General features: G+C 40.4%; 1 protein-coding gene across 1 annotated transcript in view; it reads left to right on the forward strand.

Moving 5' to 3' along the window:
* LOC137277300 (uncharacterized) overlaps positions 1-24,495 on the forward strand; it is a 39,169-nt gene extending 14,674 nt beyond the window's left edge. The window contains exons 3-11 of the mRNA XM_067808959.1: positions 9,376-9,543; positions 11,677-11,841; positions 13,844-13,962; positions 15,760-15,941; positions 17,405-17,558; positions 18,420-18,476; positions 19,597-21,118; positions 21,487-21,578; positions 22,268-24,495. Of these exons, the coding sequence (XP_067665060.1) occupies positions 9,376-9,543; positions 11,677-11,841; positions 13,844-13,962; positions 15,760-15,941; positions 17,405-17,558; positions 18,420-18,476; positions 19,597-21,118; positions 21,487-21,578; positions 22,268-22,386 (2,578 nt within the window). The 3' untranslated portion in view covers positions 22,387-24,495. The remainder of the gene's footprint in view (positions 1-9,375; positions 9,544-11,676; positions 11,842-13,843; positions 13,963-15,759; positions 15,942-17,404; positions 17,559-18,419; positions 18,477-19,596; positions 21,119-21,486; positions 21,579-22,267) is intronic.
* The last annotated feature ends 620 nt before the right edge of the window (positions 24,496-25,115 follow it).

The raw sequence follows: 25,115 nt of genomic DNA on the forward strand, positions 1-25,115 counted from the left end.
TGTCTCATCTCATCCACTTCATGTCTTCAAGATCAGGCTCTAATCACGGATAGATTCTCATTAGGTGTGCGTGAGTTTAGGTTAACGCATCTTTAAGCAGTATTTCAGTAATATCACGACGCGTGCAGTAGTAGTAGTAGTAGTAGTAGTAGTAGTAGTAGTAGTAGTAGTAGTAGTAGTAGTAGTAGTAGTAGTAGTAGTAGTAGTAGTTGTTGTTGTTGTTGTTGTAGTAAGAGCACCAGTGCGAACGCTTTAACCACTAGGCTACCCCACCATCCCGCACCCAGTGGTACTGCACCCTGGTGCTGCACCTGGTCACAGAGGGTCACACCGGTGCTGTAGGAACACTGGCGTCAGGAAGTGTTGGAACAGGTAGAAAGCGCAAGTCTCTATACGCACAACACGTATACACAATTTACATAGTACAAACTTTGACATTCTCTGACATTCATATGTATACATGAACGCGACTGTAACAGCGATATGCCTCCATGCCGCAGTGCGTGGATGGGGCATTAAACTATTACTTCAGTGCAGTTCCGTTCCTCCAATCCCCAGTGGTGTATGACTGATGGGGTGAAAATAAAGGAAGTCTCGATTAGAGTATTTCAGGCTTGTTATGACATGACGTTGACGGCACCCGGTAAGCGAGGTGGACACTATTTAATCCTGAGATATCAGTACCAAAGTAGTCCAATATTTTTGCACTTGGCCACTATTTCTCGGTCACGCGTCACTGCTAGTGATATATTTTAAGGCTGGCGTTTGTGTCCATGCTACTACGGTCGCCTCCGGGGAATACGGTGGTTACCACGGTGATAGGCATGTATGACGTCTACACGCTGCAGTCGACGTTGTATGAGACGTAAACACTGCTGGCATAGGTGAGCGAGTAAGGTTTGTTTTACGCCGCTTTTTTTCCAAAAATATACTCCGGACACTACCAGTGGGTCACACGCACTGTACCCTTGAGGGGAATCGAACCCGGGTTTTCAGAGAGACACTTTGTTTTAACAATATGCTGCCGCATTGCCCCTGTTCGATTAAACAAACAGCATGTATATATTTCAGATAAGTCATTATGTATTTTCCGTGCATATGGCGTATGTTCATCTGTTTCAGTTCGAGCTCCTGGGACTTAAAACATTGACAGCAACAAGTTCTCGTTACGTTTTGAAGCTCTCTTTTGAATTATAGGAAACACTTAGATTTGACATCCATAGGCGTGCTATGGATGTTTATCATAAGAAAAGCTCCCGCTAAGCATCCCGATGCGAACATTAAGAGTGAAGTATGGTTGGTGTAACGTCATCAGCGCCGCTAGAATATCTAGAATATCTGCTTAGAGTGACGATTCGATTCATATGGAATCCCAGAAGGGACATCATGACATGTCTTTTGTAACAAATATTCAAAACCTAACGACACCACAATGCTGCAAATGGTCAAAATGTCGCTTTATCGCATAGTTACATTGTCGAGTTATGGTTAATTTTGACAGTTTGTTTGTAAGAACGGCAAAGCGGCAGTGTCCCTTTCTAGATTCCACAGATTCGCTCTGGCTACGTAAAGATGACGTGTTATACCAAATGTAACTGTTACGACATTGATTTCCATATGTGGCTCGTGGTTGTGTATATAGTGTGGCAATAAAACAACTGCTTCGTGGACGCCGTTACCACGTCGTGCACCCAGCGGTTTGTGGATCCAAACTCAGGAATATCAGCTTACATTTCCGTCCTTGGTCCATTTCAAGCCTCTGCGTAAATAACAGGGGAGATAAGGTTCTTTTATCAGAGACGGAAAGAAAATGTTAACGGTGCTCAATCCCAACAACCGTTCGAAATGATGACAAAGAAAAATCAAGATGGATTTTGTTCACGTAAGGTACGAGCTGAATTGATCCAGAAAATCAATCTTGTGAACATTCCCATCACAGTGCGTCCAACTATTGTCGTTGTTGTTTGTAAATTGTGATGAAAAGCATACTATAAATTTACGCTTGAAGTCAATGATTCACAGACCAGAAGAAACTTGGACTGAATGGTATTCTGCATGCAAATAGAATTGTCAGGTTGTAATTATAAAACATTAGTGAAACCCAAACATATGATATAAATGCAGTAGGTATTCCTTTTCTTGTTATATTGGTTGAATATTATACCACCGCGTGATGATTTAAAACATCCGTTATAATTCACATCACGAACTGGAAGTTAGTCATATTGACAGTCGCCGTATCGACCCATATCTCGAAACTAACCCCTCATCAGAGATGACGACCTGTATTTACATGACACAACGTTGGCAATCTAGGTCCATAATTTGACGAGGCAGACCACGTTGTGTTCCGTACATGATTCTGGTCACAGCAGGAACCATTGACGGGAACCATCGGGGCCTGTACTTTCTGCATGATCACTGAATATTAGATAAAATATATACAGTATAATTCAGACATGGTCTAAAATATTACTTGTCCATACATCTTAGTCCTTAGTGTGACAGCGTCGGTAAGACGTTCGTCACAACACCAACCGCTCTTTTAGTAACCTGTTGGTAGTATCCCTGTGATAACTGCTACAAGCTGATTGCATCAATATTCATAACATCCTCTGGAATACAGCCAATATTATACATCTGAATGGAGGAGAGTGAAGTTGACAAACGCTGGCAGCAGATTATAGAGCCGAGTTTCAAGTAGCTCCCGTGGCTACAATAAGAACACAGACACCATGTATATTTGTATATGCTGTGTCTGAATACATCACTCAGAGTAGGAAGCAAGATTTAGCTCTGAAAGTCACAAAAAGAAGTTGTTATCTATAAAACGTGTCCAGTAATCATGTTCGCCCAACTTCTAAATGTGTTTCGAGAACTACATACGCTGCGTCCTCGGCTGTCTCAGCTGTGTAGCGTGGGAACAGAACAAATTATCATCTTGATATAGGTACTCATTTCCGTCAACGACCCCACTCCACTTCATTACACCATCCCCACCCCACCAAATCAAGGGGCGGTGGGGTAGCCTTATGGTTAAAGCGCCCGCTTGTAAAGTTGGATTCGATTTCCCACTTGTGTAAAGAGTGTGAAATGATGGTGTCCTATTGGTGGAATATTGCGGCGTAAAACTATACTCACTCATCCATCAAACAAATAGGTAGTTTATTCTATTGATTCATACATCGATATACAACAATACGAGTCCATCATGCCAGACAGAACATATCTTTGGAAAGTGTTTACCCAAACAGTAAACAATCAACACTAATACAAAGGAAAGGAAGCATGTGAGTTATAATATGTATATATGTATATACTTATATGTGTAAATAGCGCCGATATCCAGATGTGTCGTATTAGTCTGACAAGGACAGAGTCACCGGGAACTGGAAAATGGCTTGAAAAAGAATGTTTTTAACATTCTCTGAAATGTAGAGATTTCCTCTGCACTTTTAATGCCCAGTGGGACGTTGTTCCAAAACATTTACCTCCAACTGTCTTCGTCCTCTTATGCGGCACAACTAGTAGCTGGGCACTGTTAGAACGTAGGGAACGGGACGGCTGATGGCACTGGATCAATTCGGTGATGTACGTTGAGTTATGAGTTTCAACACAATGATAAAACTATCTTTTCTCACAGTCATGTTTACCTATAAATATAAAGAGAGATACATGGCAATAAACGTTTTCACATTACAACAGCTAAATAAGATCGTCTTTGTTATTCAATGCACACTCATTTACACAACATTACATAATATTTCAACACGTCAAGTTAACAGTGTCATTTCTAAACAGCCCCAAGATACCACCAGACTTTGTTTATTAGTGTCCATTCACACCGGTTTCGCCATCATGCATAATTCATATCTGCTGAGTTAAAGCACAAAGGCAACAAGACGCCTGAACCATGCGTTTTCTGGCCATCGCAATGGCTTCAGTCTCTCAATGTTATAGGCAACAAGACGCCTGAACCATACGTTTTCTGGCCATCGCAATGGCTTCAGTCTCTCAATGTTATAGGCAACAAGACGCCTGAACCATACGTTTTCTGACCATCGCAATGGCTTCAGTCTCTCAATGTTATAGGCAACAAGACGCCTGAACCATACGTTTTCTGGCCATCGCAATGGCTTCAGTCTCTCAATGTTATAGGCAACAAGACGCCTGAACCATACGTTTTCTGACCATCGCAATGGCTTCAGTGTCTCAATGTTATAGGCAACAAGACGCCTGAACCATACGTTTTCTGGCCATCGCAATGGCTTCAGTGTCTCAATGTTATAGGCAACAAGACGCCTGAACCATACGTTTTCTGGCCATCGCAAAGGCTTCAGTCTCTCAGTCCCTCATTCCAGATCTGTGCAAGAAATGGAAGAAATGGTCACTTCGGGATAATCTATGAGCTCGGTCAATTTATTGTTGCAATGACGTCGCACAAACGGGCTGATGCCGTCCTGGAAAATGAACGATGCTATCTAATTACTTGGTTCACTAATCAAGACAAAGGTGTCACTATGGTAGTATAAAATTAGTTGACAGTACAAATTCAGAGGCAATGAAATACAAGAGCTGTAATAGTAATAAAGAGCAGTGATCATAATATTCATCTCTCAGCCCAAAATTCCAACTGGCGAAAATGGTCCAATGGGATAACATGATTGTCACACACAATGCTGGTCTTCTGGTAATTTGAGGTGTGGTTTGAGATGAGCGGCAAAAGATTTTTCTAAGCTGTTCTATGCGTTACGGAGGATGCCCACAGGATTGTAGTGCACTCCAGAACTAAGTATGTTTAAGCATTGCACACAACTACCGCCTAGGGTATTATCACACGTACAGTGTATTACATACTTGGATAGCATGTAAAAGGGCCTAAATTTCACAACTTCTCAAGCGAACATGAACTTGTATAATTAAACATCGCAAACAACTGTTGCTCTAAGATTATGTGATTAAGGTCATAAGATCCGAGGCCTTAGTGAAGCCTGCTATGTAAAGTGTTCTTGTTCCAAGCACGTCCATTCATGGAGGACACATATGGGCATCAGTAAGCAAATAGCGTCCGATGCCAGGTTGACTTGTATCATATGTGTCCGCGTTCAAAGGGAACAACTGACTTCCCTTTGCGCCTGGCTGTGACAGGTGCCAATGAGCATAAAACGCTCACTTCTTCACCCCAGTATTATCAGTATTTGAAGGCAGTTGATTCTGGTGATTTAGACGGGATCTTACTGTGTAAGTGTCGTATTTATGTATATAAGACATGGCCACATGATTGGTCATTTTGCAATTGAGCAACATGAAAGACGAAAACAATTTCAGGTGGACTTCATTCATCCCATTATATATTTAACTTTACATTATTGTCGAAATCCACTGTGAATCTCAACTAATAGAGGAGGCTATAAATCATTCATTTTTCCGATGCATGCTCAGTGCGCCGTCATGGGAAATGCAAAGATCTTCAGCATAAGCTAACCCAGATTTTCAAGAAATTCCTGATGGGCAAACGTTCCTTTCATCTGAAGTTCTGAAGCATTACTTGTTATCCTGCTATGAATAATTAAACTGACAGAGACAATAATCGCGATTCACTATTCTGTTGCAAGATATTCACGGCAGCTCTCACTTTTTAATACAATGCTGTTTGAACGTTATTGAATTTTCAGTATATACCTTCCCTAATTATAACGAACAAGTTATTTTTCTTCATACGATCCAGAGTTTAACGTTCGTTTGGATATTCTATCCAGATGGACTGTGCTGTGTTTTGATATTTTGAAGACCCCAAGTGGCTGGATGTTTATCAAGAATATATCACACTTTCACGTAGGCGTATATCTAGATGTATTCAAGATAACAAAAGATAAGATAAGATAACACTTAATGTCCCAAGGGATATTTGTCTTACATCAGACCAGATCACAGAATACATGGTTAAGATAGCTGATAACAGTAATGTAAAAGTAGGTTAATTATAGCATTCATTAAAACATATACAACACATATATACAGTTAACACACATTAGGCAAACTTAAAATTTGACAATCACTAACAGTATGGGAAAATGTTTTAAAATGAATCATTAACACATTCGTTTTAAAGTCTAATGCTCGTTGGTATGAAGGACTGTCGAGCGCTGTTCGCTCTCAGCAGCGACAGGTGGATACGTCTTCCTGAAGGCAAAACCAAAATTGTACTGGGAAGGATCTTTGATAATTTTGAGTACCTTTTTGGGTGTTTGCCGTTCAATAATTGAGCTGAGACTTTCAAAAGTTACTCCAGAAAGTTTACTGGCAGTATTTCTAAGTTTGAACAACTTGTTTTTATTCAGGACCGACAGATTTCCATACCAACCAACAAAGTTATAAACTGATATGCTTTGGATAAAATTCTGGTAAACAGATTATCTAAATGGTTTATCGATTTGAATTTTTTTTTTTTTAGCTGACGCAAGAAGTATAATCTCTGTTGGCCCTTTTTTGTGGTTGTACTCAGTATTTTCTGTAAAAGATTATTCAAGTCAATTGTTGTGCCAATATACCTATAATTATCTACAATTTCGATTTCTTCTTCATTGATGACAAAAGGTGATAAAGTTGTTTGTTTTCTTTTTCCTAAAATCAATAACAATTTCTTTTAGGTTTTCAGTATTTAAAATAAGATAGTTAGGGAACGTGGCTCCATTCTGCGATATTTGCAATTTCCTGTCTATACAGAAGTTCAGACGTTGATAAAAGCCAGATAAAATATCGGCATCAGCAAATTAAATGGTAAAAGTAGAGGTAGAAGTACTAAAACAATAATTTGTATACAACGTGAATAAAACTGGCCTTAAAACACAACCTTGCGGGACACCCGTTAAAACACTGACAGTTGTTGATACTGACCCATTTATAGATACAAACTGGTACAGGTTTCTGCAAACCATAAAATCTCTTATCCAGTTAATGATGAAAGAACAAACACCCATGTTACGTAGCTCAGTTGAAAGCAAGTGAGGCTGTATAGAGTTAAAAGCTGATGTCTTTATTTAGTCTTTCTATGAAATCTTAATGAATCTAGACAACCACCTGGTTTATCAAAACACATGTCTCGTGATGCAGTCTGAACATATTTTGGTAAGTATATCTCGAGGGATTGCCGTTATATAGTTTCGTGTCAACAACAGCACCGTTGTACTACTATAATAGGGCATTCATGCAAAATTGTCGTCATTGATAAATGAGTAATAAGCATGGTGCCGGTGCCTATTTAATTGCTCTGAACGGGCTTAGACGGAAACTTTATTAGTTATTCTTCGTCATCTCCCATCTGCAGCTGCTATAAAGCCTTGACCCCCTTCCCGGAGAAGTTTGCGCCAATATTCCCACAAGTCATTAGCTAACATCACAAAACAAATTTAATCCCTTCTATGCGGTAAGTACGGACTTTAGGTAACCATTAAGCAATGCGAGGGACAACCTTCCGGGTCAACATTGAAATTATGTGCAATGTTATTTGAAACTTAAATGGATGATGCTCGGTATTAAATCCGTAGCGCAAACACATATGATGGAAATGTTTCACCGTGTAAATGATTTAGGGTAAATAGATTCGTAATGAGCCATCCAATTTGACAGAACATGTTTGATTCTAATAAATAAAAATAGCGCTTTTTTGTATGAAAAAAGCATAGCATGAGTCGAGGGAGAGATTGGGCGGAGTGCGTTATTGTACTAAAATTACAACACGGTAGAGAGTCGAACATCTATTCTGCAGCTTCACTTATTGGAATAAACGCCTGCCCTGTAAACTGGAAAGTGCGTCTCTTAAACACATCTCCCATTGTTGAACTTATAAAATATATATACAGTACATAAAGCAGTTCGTCTTGGGTTTTGTCAGTGGCGGAGGCTAGCTACTCAAGCCTGGTAAGGCATTCTTTGCCTTTTGTGGAACACCCGGTGTTGCATCATTGTCTCATCATTGTCACTGATGTTTTCATTTTTACTCCACATGTAATTCTGTTGGTTGTTTATTTTCTTTTTCCTGCAGATTTAATAGTATCCGGCGATGATGTTTTCAGGTGGACAGACTAGCCCGACTTAACACCCAATCAGTTTACTATGGACAGTACTGTGTTGTGAGGGCATCCTTTGATGACATTAAGCCACATTAGCCAGTCCCAATAAGTGCACGTTCTCATGGTCTCGCAAATTGTAATTGGTCTCCATGGAAAATTATTTAGTTGGTAACAGAATGTAATTACTGGCAAGATTGTTGGTTATGTCAAAGGTCGTGGTCAGTGCCACCTTGATCTCATTGCACTTAATTGATTGTTTAAACTGATTTGCGTTCCACACATAGCTTGCAATTAAACTAAATAAATACATTTGTCAGGCATATGCTTACAATATAAGATTTCAACATTATATGAATGTACGAATTGAAACTGTAACCCTCATAGACGCTATATCATGACGTAGTCATCATGACGTTAAGATAGATTCTAATCTTCACAGAAGGTTTTTCTTGCTCCGAACATTTTTGCTATTTCTTTAGACAAAGTTAGCATTATATATTCTTGCTCCATTAGTGCCAACACTCGCTTTGTCTTGAAATGTGCTCAGTTTAACCGACACCCTCAGCTGGGATACGCATAGTACTACTACTACTACTACTACTACTGCTGCTGCTGCTGCTGCTGCTGCTGCTGCTGCTGCTGCTGCTATAGTTATAGTTGTACTCTGTACGTAGTATCCTATGCTTATTGTCGTAATCAGACGATTGAAGAGGTTATCGTCGTCATCGTTGTTTGTATGTTACCGTACCGTTCCCCGTTAAGTAGATCGGGTCTCAAGATATCGGCCACTCTTAGTTGGGTGGATAAACATACAGTTGACATCATTTTCTATTTAGCGAAATATTTCTTTGAAACAGCTTTTACCGAGCTGAACCTGATCATTATCTTAAATTCACCACCCAGATTGGACTATTTACTGAATGCCGTCACATAACTGAACCATTGCTAGGTGCAAATACATACACATCAAACACTCCTAAAATCGTTCAACGTGTACATTTATGTTGTGGGATATCATTTCATCCTTGTTCACAATGTTTGCGACCCGCAGGAGCGTTTTTTGTTGCAATAACCCTGAATTCAAAACCATCTGAAGTCAGATGACGTTCGTATGTTATCATTTTCTGGCGTAGTGAACAATGGTTTATGTAAAATATTTTTGTTGTCTGCAACATACCAACCGACCGCTCGAGAGAGAATCGGAAATGTGCACAGATGCCCAATCAGAAAATGTTTTCGATTGTTCTCATCACATATACAATGTCAGTGATACATAGATAAGTAAAATGCCGACATGTTTCAGACTGCTTTGGTTAGTGCTGTTCACGGGCTGTGCAGGGGTGATGGGCTACCAGATCATTGACCGCATCATCTACTACTACAGCTGGCCAGTCACCGTTAACGTCCACGTCAACTTCAACGCATCTCTGCTGTTCCCATCTGTAACACTCTGTAACCAGAATGCCTTCAGGTAACGTAGTTTTTAGGCAATTGTTAAAAAACAAATTCTCACAAAAATGTCTTTGAAAAGTTATAATATTATGTTGCTAAGACTCGTTTAAAGCTGTCTATTTGAGCTAAATGACTGTGCTATTCATTACTATGTACCGCCTTCCAACATTGTGCTAACGTAATATATTAAGCGACGATGTCCGACGTGACATGAGACGGGTGTTGACGTCGAATAACCGGTATGATATACATTCATGTTTAAAACATCCTTCCAAAAGAAATCCATACAACAGATGAAATCGTTATTCGAAAACCAATACAGCGCCTCGCACGCTATGTGATTGTCGATATGTGAATTGATTTTTGAGACTGTGTATTTGGTCTAAGATTAATTGTCTGTCGAGACGGTGCCTTATATTACTTGCCGAACATTACCATCATTGTCAAATACATTCAGCCGGCACGAAACAGCAACTTGGTATCTGTTCTTAACTCGTTAAAAACTTCCGTGTTGAAGAATCAATTCGGAATTGTTGAATTTACAAGAAATAAATCTTCGCTTCACATTTCTGCATACTCACGTGATATATACATGTATACAGGTGACCAATGCCAGCTGTCAGAAGTTCGCAATAAGACGATAACGTCTACTTTTTTAGACTCGATCACATATAAAAAGTCTCTTAAAAAAAACCACGCTATATGTACAAACATGTTCTCTACGTTATTAAGTATTAATGAAGAAACAGTATGTGGACATTTGTTTTAGGTAATTGTTTTGTAGCGTTATACTAATGTTCAGGATCAGCAATTTGCTAACATCCACGGAACAAGAGTGAAGGACATAAATCATCAGTGCTTCGCCTCACGGGAGTCGCTAGTGATCTGTTGTACATAATGTAATCTACACAATTACGTATTATCATGGAGTGTTTGATCCGTCATGCTTCGCCGTGACAATATTTTGTAGGACTTAGAGAGGTGCTCATGTGTGTCGTCTCGCGGGAGTCGATGGTGCTCATCTATGAGTGTATTGTGCAAACTTATTTGATCCATGAGTGTTTGTCTCATGCTCCAACTTGACATGTCAGAGTGACCTCTGTAACAAGGACGGAAAAACCGATTCAAATTGTCAAACCTGCAGGACAACCAGGTTTTTAAGACATTGTCCAGGCGATTCACATTTCAGATCCTTGCGGGGAAAGCAAAGACACACTCTGTTGCGGGAAGGTGTTAAGGTGTTAGGTTGTACCTGTAGCACAGCGTATTATAATTAAAGAAATATGGCTTGAAAATAATATCTCGTATATTTTGTTAGAATTATATGCTTATGCTTGGGCCGTAGAACCAAATGATGGCGCGTCGGCGTTCCCTAAATACGGGAATACAATTAGATAATTAAATGCGGGAATACAATGAGATAATTCGATGTTTAAAGAGGAGATAAAATTGTTGTCTAGAAAACGCATAACGACATGTGTTTTCATTCCCAAGGGTATATTTGCACACCGATCTCTTATGTCATAGGGCCGTTAACTGACAATAATTACGTTGTTGTAATGGTCCTGTATAGCAGTCTAAATTTGATAAATGGATCATTCTAAATGATAGCAATTCAGTTAAATGAAGGAATGTTGTTTGAATCAACATGCGTTAATTCAAACATTGACATCCACATTTCATTTCATTCAGCCTTTGAGACAGATGTGACCATACCGACTTGGACACATATATGATGTCTCTTTTGAATCATCAGGCATGCGATACATTGATGTTAGAAGAGCGTATTTCTTGATTAAGCGTCTAAGCTCATAGGATTCCTGAAATCCAATACATCACATCCACACTTAACAAGTGTATCAGTGCCAACTATAATTATAATGAAAAGAGGTACCACATAAAGAATAGGTTGTCGTCATAATGGCTGGTGACAAACATAATCCGCTAGGGCCCGATCCTCACTAAAACCCTGAAATTCCGTCGTGCCCTAGTGCACGGTAATATTAACGCTGGCACGGGTTTGATTCCCCTCGTGTTTACAGGTGTCCCAATCGTATTGCTAGAATATTGTTAAGAGCAGCGGTAAATCAAGCTCAGTCAGAAGTAGCTGCAGTTTCCAGTTGATGAAGTCATTCTGGCATAACGTTTGCAGAGCCACCGCCGCCACAGAGGACGGAAGGTACCGCCTGATAGAAGCGATGTACACCAAGTCACATGACTTCAACGCCAGTCAGCTCATAGCTTACAACGCCACAAACATCACCCTTGACAACCTGTACGAGAGGGCAGCACACAGGAAGGAGGACCTGATTGTGGCGTGAGTGTACTCTTCCATCTCGTATACGTTGAGCCTAAAAATACACACAGAGAATACACACATAGAGAATACACATATGGAGAATACACACACACACACACACACACACACACACACACACACACATACACACATACATACATACATACATACATACATACATACATACATACATACATACATACATACATACACCGAGAATATGGAATACACGAATACACGCACGGAAAAAACGCTCGTAGATAATACACACATAAAGACTACACACGAACAAAACATACATAAAGAATACGGAGAATGCACACATTGAGAATACACACACGGAGAATCACACATAGAGTATTTACACATACAGAATACACACACGGAGAACACACTGATATTTTACATTTTGATTTCTCTGACCATATTAGGTTTCAACTTGTTTAACACATTAACTTGTACACCACATCCTTTAGTTTACACAATTGCCCCCTTTTCCATACACAATCAAAGACCCTTGGCACATCGCAAAGAATTATGTAATAACCTTCTTGTTTTTATTAAGCATAATAAACATTATGCTAGAGTTCAATGAACTTGTGAACACCGGGATGTCTAGACTGGACGCCTGGCTGATATTTAATCAATAATTTCATTGCCCATTAGTAAGAAAGATGTTAATTATTATACATAAGAACTAGGCTTTCAAAGAACTTGCCAGCACAACTGATATTGGATATTGGACGATTGTTAGACGCAGGTATTGTTTGCTTCCTTGTAAGATGACATGTATGGATAATGGGAATAACTACACAGAGAATACGAACACACACGGAATACATACACAGAGAATACGAACACACACGGAATACATACACAGAGAATACGCAATCGGTTGGGAGACGGCTGGGGGGAGGGAGTGTTCTGTCTATTAGTCTATCAGTCTAAACTTTGGCCAACGCGATAAGGATCGATTTCCAGCTTGGATTTATAAGAATCGATAGTGGGGCCGATCCTTACATATTATCATACACGAAGCTAAGATTTCATGGTAGATCAAAAATGCTGTACTGTTTAGTCAGTAGGTTTGTGTGCCTCTTGGTTACTGACTTGACCGATTGTTGGTAATGTAGAGGTATTGTCCTGGAGTTATAACTAAAGTTGCTTTGATAAGGACTGCGTTGATACGATCACTGCGTGTAGGATTAGGATGACAGTATGATGGGGTCGGGACCAGGAAAGCTTAATATTTACTATGTACATATGTGTGGAGCAGTTATCAGCTTCATTATGTTGTCCATACTGAGCTGACGTTCGTAACGCTGCCTGGGGACGGCTCTTGGGTTAACACGTTTCAGTTGTGTCAGAACGTAATATCACTGTCAGACTAACAATCACGTTATTCACCCTGTGGTCAACGCCATTTCAGAAGCCAAATGGACTGTGTAAGAACACAATATTACCATCAGACTAACAATGGCGTTATTTAAGGCATCATAAAAAAACATGTCACAAGGCTGATTCTGTGGCTAAATGTCGATGTAACTATCAAGGCGGAATGTCAATAAGGCACGACTGGCTCTCTTCCACCAGGACGGACAAATGGTTGCCTGGTTCTTTGCATGAAATCATTCATGAAGTTGTCCTCGATTTTATTCAGTGGTTCGTGAAGCCCCTCTAAGTTTCAGGAAACAATTTATCTTCAAGGCAATAAATGCTGTATGACAGCACCTTCTCTGGAAGTCAAGGTGTATTGCAGCCCGCAGATGGCTAGCGTGTACTCATGCTTACCCTCCAGAACCATCTGCTGTTGTATGACAGCACCTTCTCTGGAAGTCAAGGTGTATTGCAGCCCGCAGATGGCTAGCGTGTACTCATGCTTACCCTCCAGAACCATGTGTTGTTTGTTATGTCATCATCTACAGTACACCTCGAGCCAACTACAGCATGGAGTACGAAGGTGAGGCAGCTCAGTCGTGACGCTGACTTTGGTTTACATGTGACTCTTGTCTGTTCGCAGTTGTGAATGGCAGGACAAGCCTTGCTCCGCTGAAAATTTCACCCAGGTATTCACCGACCACGGCGTCTGCTACTCCTTCAACGCCGCAGACGACGACCCCTTAATGGTCACCTCCACAGGTATGCATGGAAATAGCCTCAACATGTTTGTCTGTTAGCAGCATGTTTAATAGTCACTTGAGCATTTGGCTGTGGTATTCAGTTCATCAGGTATATTTGATAGTCACTTGAGCACCAGCATGTATGTTTAATAGTCATTTGAGCATTTGGCTGTGGTATTCAGTTCATCAGGTATATTTGATAGTCACTTGAGCACCAGCATGTATGTTTAATAGTCATTTGAGCATTTGGCTGTGGTGATCAGTTCATCAAGTATATTTGATAGTTACTTGAACACCAGCATGTATGTTTAATAGTCACTTGAGCATTTGGCTGTGGTGATCAGTTCATCAGGTATATTTGATAGTTACTTGAGCACCAGCATGTATGTTTAATAGTCAGTTGATCATTTGGCTGTGGTAATCAGTTCATCAGGTATATTTGATAGTCACTTGAGCACCAGCATGTATGTTTAATAGTCACTTGAGCATTTGGCTGTGGTAATCAGTTCATCAGGTATATTTGATAGTCACTTGAGCACCAGCATGTATGTTTAATAGTCAGTTGAGCATTTGGCTGTGGTAATCAGTTCATCAGGTATATTTGATAGTTACTTGAGCACCAGCATGTATGTTTAATAGTCAGTTGATCATTTGGCTGTGGTAATCAGTTCATCAGGTATATTTGATAGTCACTTGAGCACCAGCATGTATGTTTAATAGTCAGTTTACCATTTGGCTGTGGTAATCAGTTCATCAGGTATATTTGATAGTTACTTGAGCACCAGCATGTATGTTTAATAGTCAGTTGATCATTTGGCTGTGGTAATCAGTTCATCAGGTATATTTGATAGTCACTTGAGCACCAGCATGTATGTTTAATAGTCACTTGAGAACCAGCATGTATGTTTAATAGTCACTTGAGCACCAGCATGTATGTTTAATAGTCAGTTGACCATTTGGCTGTGGTATTCAGTTCATCAAGTATATTTGATAGTTACTTGAGCACCAGCATGTATGTTTAATAGTCACTTGAGCACCAGCATGTATGTTTAATAGTCACTTGAGCACCAGCATGTATGTTTAATAGTCACTTGAGCACCAGCATGTATGTTTAATAGTCACTTGAGCACCAGCATGTATGTTTAATAGTCAGTTGAGCATTTGGCTGTGGTAATCAGTTCATCAGGTATATTTGATAGTTACTTGAGCACCAGCATGTATGTTTAATAGTCACTTGAGCACCAGCATGTATGTTTAATAGTCACTTGAGCACCAGCATGTATGTTTAATAGTCACTTGAGCACCAGCATGTATGTTTAATAGTCACTTGAGCACCAGCATGTATGTTTAATAGTCACTTGACCATTTGGCTGTGGTATTCAGTTCATCAAGTATATTTGATAGTTAATTGAGCACCAGCATGTATGTTTAATAGTCACTTGAGCACCAGCATGTATGTTTAATAGTTACTTGAGGACCAGCATCATGTTTAATAGTCACTTGAGCAGGTATATTTCAAGTCTCATAACGGTATAGTTAATACTCATCTCAGTAGATAAGTTTTATGATCACTTCAGCTTGCTGTGTTTTACTCGTGAAACTGCATCTAACTGCCTCTCATTCTCTACATGGGTTCACTCAAGTGACTTTTTACGGGAATTACGGATTACACGGGAATATTTCTAAATGCTGCGTAAACACAAACTCACTAACACACTGGGTGGGAAAAGATCAATTTTCTCACTGCATAATCTACGAACTAATGAAGTACAGTGCTCGCAGTGTATGTTAACATATGAGAGGGTTCTGTCCACAGGTTCCGACTATGGCTTGAAACTGACGTTGAACGTGGAGCAGTATGAATACATGCCTGGGCCTCATGACGCAGCTGGTGTAAAATTGCTACTCCACGACAGAAAAGAGTTCCCGAAAGTGCACGAGCTTGGCCTTGCTATTCCTACAGGCTCTCACGCCTTCATCGGTATACAGCTAGTGTCGGTATGTGTGTGGGCGTTGCGACTCTTACTGTCAATGTGGAGGTACTTCTCCATCTCGAAACACGATCTGTTGTTTCTTTGAGTATAATCTGTCATGGGATGCCATTTTGGCTATGGGTAATATGGAAGGACAGGCCGCCCTGTAACTTCTTTTGAGTGGTATATTTCATTTTAGTGCGTTAAGAAAGATATTTAGAGGCGCTCATCAATTTAAACTCTGTATGTGTATTTTACCATCCATACTTCGGGTAAAACCCCTTTATGGCCAAACCTCGTATGCTATGGTTCCTTTGACTTAGGCCAAAACTGTCCATTTGTGGAAGTTGATCCAACCATACGTATTCATGGCTATCATCCATAGGCACTTGCACAAATCGAGATCTTAAGTAAATATATGGACACATACAAAGCAATTTTTTCAGATATTTAGTTGTTCTTCTTTCTTTATGGTCTATTTATAACGTATTAGTTCTGGACATTTTAAATGTATGTATATGCTTATGGAAAAAGTAACTGCATATACGAAATTTAATAAAAACACAATATATTTTTAAAATTAATTATACACGTGTTTTTGTTAGCATAGCAAACGGTCGTTATTAAGCAATGAACATGTGTATTTAACCGTAAATAATGCTTCTTGTATGTTACCCCGCGCGCACAATGTACGCTCGTAGGTATTTTACAAAACGGAATTGCGCAGAATGAGGTTACCAAACATTTAAATATTCATCGATACACCGTATTGTCTCTTTGGCGACACTGACTAAACTCGTGACTTCCACCTAGCTTCCTATCCACATTTGACATGAAGTCAGCAAGGGAACTGGTAAATCTACAGAGTCAGTGGCAAACTCTATTGTTTTACTGTTATGGTCTGATGTTTCTCGCTGTCTGGGATAAGATGGTTAGGCGCCTACGACAGGATCAAAGTAGGTTCGTTTGGTCAAACCCCCTTGCTCAGTCAACCATTCCATGCCTCCAGTGAGCTCCGCTGTACCAACGCAAATATTGACATTGTTAATTGAGATGCTATACCACTGAATTTTAAGAGCAGTATGTTTTGTCAATGATGATAAAACATCAATCGGACGCATAACACGCCTATTTTCTTCCACTGGTATATAGGTACGGTTGTCGATGCGATACACATGGATAGTCGTATTCATAACCATAGTGTGTCGAGGGTGATTAGTGGGTAATATGATCATTCGGTTGAATCTCGGATTCAGTAAAAGTTCGGGTACATACTGTGATGGTTTCTGCACAAGTTTGAGCCGAATTAATTTTAGAAATGACCTATAACAGTTCTCACCCAAACATATCCTTCTCTTGGGCCAGAAGCTGCAGTATAACAACAAAAACACTATACCGTTTGTATGTTCACTTTTAAAGTTAGTAATGGTGCCTGTGACGTTTTACACACTTCCGTAACGGATGCTTATATGTGAGGTTCATTTACAGATAAAGAACCTCCCGAAACCCCACGGAGACTGTGGAGTGGAGGAGTCCGAGTATTACAACATGTATTCCACGGACGCATGTCAGCTGACGTGCATGACCAAGATCCTAAACGAGGAGTGTGGATGTCGTCACCACTTCATGCCCAGCGTAGATGGTGAGCTGTGAAAGTATATAAAGTGTAGTTATGTCATCAGGTGTTTATAACCTCCAAATCGGTGGTCGGCTTAACTAGTGGTAAATATGACATTCCATTATAGGCCATCAAGGAACCATGTGGTATGAAAGGCGAGATACAAAGCATCACCTGTCAACAAAACTTATATATCCCCAGAAATGTGTAGATATTAGATGGGATGTGTAAAGAGACAAGATCATACTATTGCGAGACACCGGGACCAAACTATTCATTAGAGTTGATGTTGCTAGCAGTGAGTGAGTGAGTGAGTGAGTGTGTTTAGTTTTACGCCGCTTTTAGCAATATTCAAGCGATATCACGGCGGGGGACACCAGGAAATGGGCCTAACACATTGTGCCCATGTGGGGAATCGGACTCGGGTCTTCGGCGTGACGAGCGAACACTTTAACCACTAGGCTACCCCACCGCCCCGCTAGCATCTTCTAAAGTCAAACAAATGTGATATATTATAGTATATGTTTTTCATAGCATGAGGTCGATAGCAATTGACTAATGAGATGCATCACATATTCGAGGTTGGGTTAGATGTAAACATGTGTGATGTATCATACTTTATATTTGGGAATACACTTTCCCAACAATTTACAGCTTTGGGTATATATTGGGGACTTAGTCCAGCCCGGGATTCGACCCGACTCTCTCAGAGTCAGGCAGCTACTAGCACAGTACCTCCACAGTAATAGAGATCTGACAACTGGTATCTCAGAAAGGATAATCCCCCATGTATTACATGTTACGTTTGATTACCTTCTGAAATGCATTACGTCTTCATCAGTTTGGTGTTGTTTGACTGACACGACCAGCGTACTTCCGTTACAGATACACCGCCGATCTGCACCCTGGACCAGTTTTACTCCTGCTACCATAAGATTATTGGTAAGCATAATGGACGGACCCCAAAACACATGGCCACTGTGTAGTTACATAAAAACACCAAATTGAATATTCAGTTATCGATAGTTACATCCCAGTTAACATCACGGCCACTGCTGGCTCAGTAAAGTCACAAAATCAAGCCCGTCAAGGCATTCTGGAGCTGGGCCTGTACTGTTTTGCACATTGGCCTTGAACTGGCCCAAAACAAGCTGATACCAAACGAAACTCTGAAAAATACCCAAGAAAACACACGTTTATCCATGTGTGTTTAGTTCGTAAGACAAGATGAAAACATGATGCTGTTTTCTTTCATAGTCCTTCTGGGTCAGTTTATCTGACACAAGTTTCAATGTTCAGTTCACCAGATACTCTTTTTTCAAAGTTCCATTTACTATTCAATCTTTGGACGTTTTGTCAAGTATGACAATACAATAAGCTAAACCATATATTGAATTCATGTTCTTGAATGAGGTATGTCTACAGGTTTTCCATGATCTAACAACATGACGGATACTGAATGTTTGAAATGCCTTTGTTCCAGCCAAATTCATGCTGCATTGTTCAAAATTTAGCTCAGCTCTTAACCTTAGTTGAAAATGAAGTCTTTTAGTGTGGGAAGTGTCACATTCTACCTTTTGGCCATCTCTCTCAAACAGACGACATGATCCTAAGATAAACACCCACAATTCACCAGGCAGGATGTGTCCTGTCTGTACTGGACCAGACTGGGCCGGTACAGTATTGTAGTGCAGTATTTACGGTAACCTCTCATTTAGATAGAGTACTCCATATATGGCAGTACCAACGGGAGAGACCAGACCGATGCCAGTACTGGCCTACTTACATGATATTAGCTGGCATCTCATGTTACTTTCTAAACGCATCTCATGTTACTCTGATAAAACTAGCCAGGGACCTCTTTAACAAAGCACTAAGGCGAACGTAACTCATTAAGGTAACGTTGATGCTACAAAATGTTTAACTGTTAAGAAACGGGAGTTAATGTTAACTTTAGTAAAGGTTGCTTTGCTTTGTTAAGAAGCTCCTGGATTATTGAGAGTCCATTACGTTATCTTGGAGAAAGGCTTGCCATGACGCTTGTTGGCATGTACTGTTGCAGGCGAAGTGAAGTTGAAGGTCAGAAAAGAATGCGGCTGCCCCATTCCCTGCTTCTTCCTCATCTTCGACCCCACCATCTCCTTCGCCACCACGTCGATGTACGCCACCGACAAACTCCTAGCTACCGGAGTGGAGAATCTCACCACACGCTTCATGGAAGCAAGGGAGACAACCAGTCGCATGGACCGCACTCAGTTTGACAAATTCAGATCTATGGAGAGTGACGTGCAGGAAAGACTGAACATCTTGAAAAAGGTGATGTTTGGCGAAGTGGAGACCAACATCATAGAACAGGAACACATCCTCTCCTCCATCTTGAACGACACGTTGTCCTCCTGGGAGACTAAGATGCACCTGTATCGATGGCAAGAATACATTGTCCAGAAAAACTTCATGAGAGTACGCCAAGCAATGGAAGAGAGAACATTCAACTATCTAGCTATGGGTTTTCAAGAATTCTCTTATCAGATTGAATCTAAAATCAAGCAGCTTGCCAACAGGTCTATTTTATCTCCGGATGTACGACAGACTCTTCATCTCCTGACTCTGAATGAGTTGGGAGGGCGTATAGATCTAGCAGACAGAGCTTATGATAACTACACCCAGCTGTACGGTGCCTACTACAACGCTAGTCCTGTGTTCAGGTACAGGTACCTTCATGAGAACAGGGACGACAACATCTACATCGGCCCCCACGTCCTCCTGCGCCAGTCCCTCCTCTACTCCCCCTATGCAGTCAAGTATAGCGGCAGGGTGGGCACAGATATTCTCAAATTCAAGAACGCCCTGCTAGACTATGTTGGACTGGCAAACAAAGCCTACTACAACCAAACACTAAATATGACGGAACTTCACCTTGTGAATGTTAAGTTTCTGCAACGCGGAAGAACATACTACTTTAGTAAAGCAACTTTTTACTTCGAGTCTATTGACTACCCTCTCCGGATCCTGCGAGAGCGGATTGAGACCTTTCAGGCCTATCACCGATCTTTTAACACACACGTTAAAGAAATGATGGATAACGCTGCAAGTCTGAGGTTTTCTTTAAATTCGTTAAAATCATCAATAATCAATAACTTGGACGGTGGATTAAGACTCGCCAATAATTATTTTAGATATGGAAACATCAGTAAGTTGGAAGTAGCCCGTGTCCTCACTGCTCCTAATATATACGAAGGAATCAGTAGCATGAAAATATTCTTTCAAGAAGTAAGGTCACGTGGTCAGAATGTGTACGACGGTTGGTTAGATTTGATCCAGTCAACAACAGAGATTTGGAGTGCGATCTTAAACGACGAAGATATGATAAAATATTATGAATATAAAAATATGACGCGTTTTTTGCAAAATATATCGGATGTAGCTAAAGAAATTGAGACAGCCTACATGGAATACAGAAGTTCCTTTGACTTCCGGTTCCTGGTGGGCACAGCTGACAGCACCTTCCTGAAGAGTCTGGAGGATCTCATGGAGCTAATGACGTCATACCTTCTGACCAGTAAAGTCGACACCACGTTCATACAGTAGGTTCACCGCTTCTTCCTTATATTCATGCCCCACATTTTAGGTGTTATCAGTTTACTGATGTCACAGTATTACCAAGTATTACACATTAGGTGTTATCAGTTTACTGATGTCACAGTATTACCAAGTATTACACATTAGGTATTATCAGTTTATTGATGTCACAGTATTATCAGGTATCACGCGTTTAGGTATTATTAGTTTACTCAAGTCACAGTATTAAGTATCACGCATCTAGGCATTATCAGTTTACTGATTTCACAGGCATTATCGGTTTACTGATGTCACAGTATTACTAAGTATCGCACATTTGGGTATTATTATCACTATACCGATGTCACAGTATGCGCTTTGTCTTTTTTTTCAGAGAAAACTTTTTGCAGTTGGATATATTTTACCGCGAGAGGAGTTACGAACAAATCACCCAACAGGTTGCATACGACATGTTTGCTTTGTTGTGTAAGTATCACACACACACACACACACACACACACACGCACGCACACGCACACGCACACGCACGCACACGCACACGCACACGCACACGCACACGCACACACACACACACACACACACACGCACACAATGGGTACTGTTGTTCTTGGTTAGTAAACCAAGTGTGTGAGATGAACAATAATTCAGTCATATCACAGTGTGTGGGATGAAGTGCCGAGAAAGCCCGCTGTGATACAGGTCCCAAGTGGGGGAAACACAAGCACAGTTATGACAATCACCACACATTCGTGATACGCATCCCATTAGAAGCTGATCCCGGAGTAAAACAACTCGCCCTCATATAATTCACATAGGGGATGATATGGACAAATCGGATTAAATAGTGAAGCACCCACGAAGATCCAAGTAGGATTGGTCTTCAGCAAACCAGCTTGTGGTCTCAATAGGTCTCATGACATAATTAGGTTGTCAGGTTCTTTGATTTTGCTTGATGCATGTCATCAAATCCCACCTGTTTAGATCAATGTTAACGGTGTCAGTAACTTGATAGTCTGGTCAGACTCGAGTATTTACAAACCACAGTCATACAGGTGAAATATTACTGAATGCGGCGTTAATCGACAAAGGGACAAAACACAGCGAAGCCATACACGTTTATGCACTTGACGATTGTGATCAATTTTCTTCCACAGGTGACATTGGTGGATCCATGGGTTTATTTGTTGGCGCCAGTGTATTGACAATCTTCGAACTGGTGGATCTGTTGTTTGACCAGACTCTTTTCAGACTCTCCAACAGTCGGATATCATAGTTGTTTCCAGAAGACCTGATGAAGACTTACAGATCCAGAATAAACGTCATTTGCTGATGAAGGGTGACCGTGATGTGTTGAGAAGGGTTCTTTACTATCCTTCTCAAAGATCACTAAGGATTATCCCTTCAAACGGTAATACGTCACATTGTGTGCTTCTGTTGAAATAACCAAAGACAACTGTGCCTGAAGACTTGTTAAATGAACCAAACGGTGGCAAGAATCAGGACGATAATCACTCCCCTGTCAAATCTCACGAGACTGAAATGTCAACATACCATGAAAACCAATTCAAACTGCAAAACAACCTCCAAAGAAGCGCCAGGATGGTTGGCAAAGAAATTCCAGTTCTGGTCGTTACAGACGTCTGCCTTGTGAGAAGGCGTATCCCGCAGAGATTGTAATCCCTTTACTACACACCTGCCCTTGTGTCCGCTGTTGGACATGAAGTCCTTCTACCTCATCTCATGCCATCCCAGCTGAAAACATCCCCAAACTGGATTGAGACCACTTCCACAACGTTCGTGTTCATCTACGTGTGAATCTTGAAATCCTGAAGTCTAGATAATATCTCGAATCAAAACAGATAACAACCATCTTCACGGAGATGCATGCCAGCAGGTGTCTTGGTCGTCGGACAACAAATGCCGCTGAGGAAACATATGTGCATTCATTTTGGCAATCATCAGTAGTAAATGTTCCAGTGCTCACTTGTAGTGGAATAGCTGCAAGACTCTGTCACATTACATTCAAATACAGGACTTCTTGAAAGCTCCACATCCTGTCGATGACTGCATGCCTCTTCCCGTCCATCGTGACAATGATCTCGAATGATTAAAACTTAATCCTTTGCAAACTTTGAGTAGTGCATGTCGTGACTCGAATTGCCAAATGTGCTACTGTCAGTCCCAATAATGAGATGCTAGATTCACAGTACAACGAGTTAAACAGATATAGTAGCTTCACTTGGGCTTGTAACGCTAAAACTGCCCTCAAGGTACTAGTACTAATACCCCGTCAGTGACAGTATATACCTTCAGTTTTTAGCGTTACATGCAACTGTGGGTAGCTTCGCGCTGTTTACGGCGTATGGTCAAAACACGGAAGTTAATGATAAAACTGATGGAGATTACAAAGGTAGCACACTGTAACACGTCGGTAACATTGTCTCAAAATGATATAATACACAATAACATTATATGACAAAGGGTATATACATTGTATCACACAGGTAACATTGTGTCACATGAGAAACATTGTATCAAAACATTATTATATGGTAAGGTCATTAGGAAGAATGCTGTATCACATATGTAAGATATTGTATCAAATCAGTAGCTTGCTGTAACAGAGTGTGTCACACATGTAACCTTCTGACACATGTCTAAGATTGTATCAGTTCTAATGTATGAAACAGCATCAAACAGTTGTTCATGATTGTACATCTGTCTGGTGTTAAAGGGTCAACCAGTTCCTGTTTGTACATACACAGAACCTGTCTAGTGTTACACTGTAGTAGACAGTCAATGGGGGTACATATAAAAACTGCCCATAGTGTTAGACTGTACAGTAATGGATGGCCAATAGATGTACATATACATAGCCTGCCTTGTGTTAGACTGTACAGTAGTAGACGCACAATAGATGAACGCAACCTGTCTAATGTTACACTGTACAGTAGTAGACTCACAATAGATGTACATTTACACTGTTTAGCGGTGTATGCATACTGCACGTTTCATTTTGCTTTTTCTCTAGAAGTATTACATAGTGACAGGTTAAAGTTTAGAATGGTAGATATAACTGTGCAAGTCAAGATACATCTGTTTGGACACATGCCAGAGATACATTAACTCATTTAAGTAGGATTTTGTAATATATTTATTACTTCACAAATCATTTCATATGGGGAATGAACGTTTACTACGTATCTATGTATATACTGAGAAAATGAAGATGTATGATTAATCAGTCTTAAAACATAAATTCCCGTTACAATATTATTGATGAGCAGCGACTATTTTGTTTTATCTTCTTCTGTCAACCTGCATACATGTGCTCTTGTAGCCTGGATCATTCACTGGTAAATCTGTGTCTACTTATATACCATATTTTACTGTACTTTTGTAATTTTGTCACTTGGGAAAAAACAACTGACATATCATCTTTGTTTGATGTTGAGCTTTGTTTTATGGATCGATTAATGATATGTATCAGTTTCATTGTGAAGCTGGTCCATAGGGGAATAATTGTGTTTACTTTTGTCCAAACATATTATTTTAGTGGACTAATCCCACCAGAGTGACACTGATGGATAGTATGGGTATAGGACTAACATCACACAGTGTACCTGTGTAGGTAATCAACCCTGGATCTACAGCCAGTTGCTTGAAGCACTGGATTACTTCCTCACCACCCCTCTGCCTGTGTGTTGTGTGGTGAATCCAGGTTAGAGCTGATATCCTGCACCCTGTGCATGTCTGGAGGGAATTCCATGGACTGGATGATGACCCTCTGTAACTTGGTTCATCACTGTTCACCAAGCCTGATGGTGACAATGTTGCTCATGATATCAATCACGGTTTGCCTTTCGTAGATCTGAGTCCTCCATTATTTGGAAATAGCTGAGTATGGCTATTACACCATATACAGTGAAGTGTAGAATATAACGAAGAAGAAACCTTTTGGCAAATGGTTTATTGACAGAATCTTGATGCTATAGAAACTCA

The sequence above is a fragment of the Haliotis asinina genome, chromosome 3 (genome assembly GCF_037392515.1).
Source record: "Haliotis asinina isolate JCU_RB_2024 chromosome 3, JCU_Hal_asi_v2, whole genome shotgun sequence".
In the NCBI taxonomy this organism is placed as follows: domain Eukaryota; kingdom Metazoa; phylum Mollusca; class Gastropoda; order Lepetellida; family Haliotidae; genus Haliotis; species Haliotis asinina.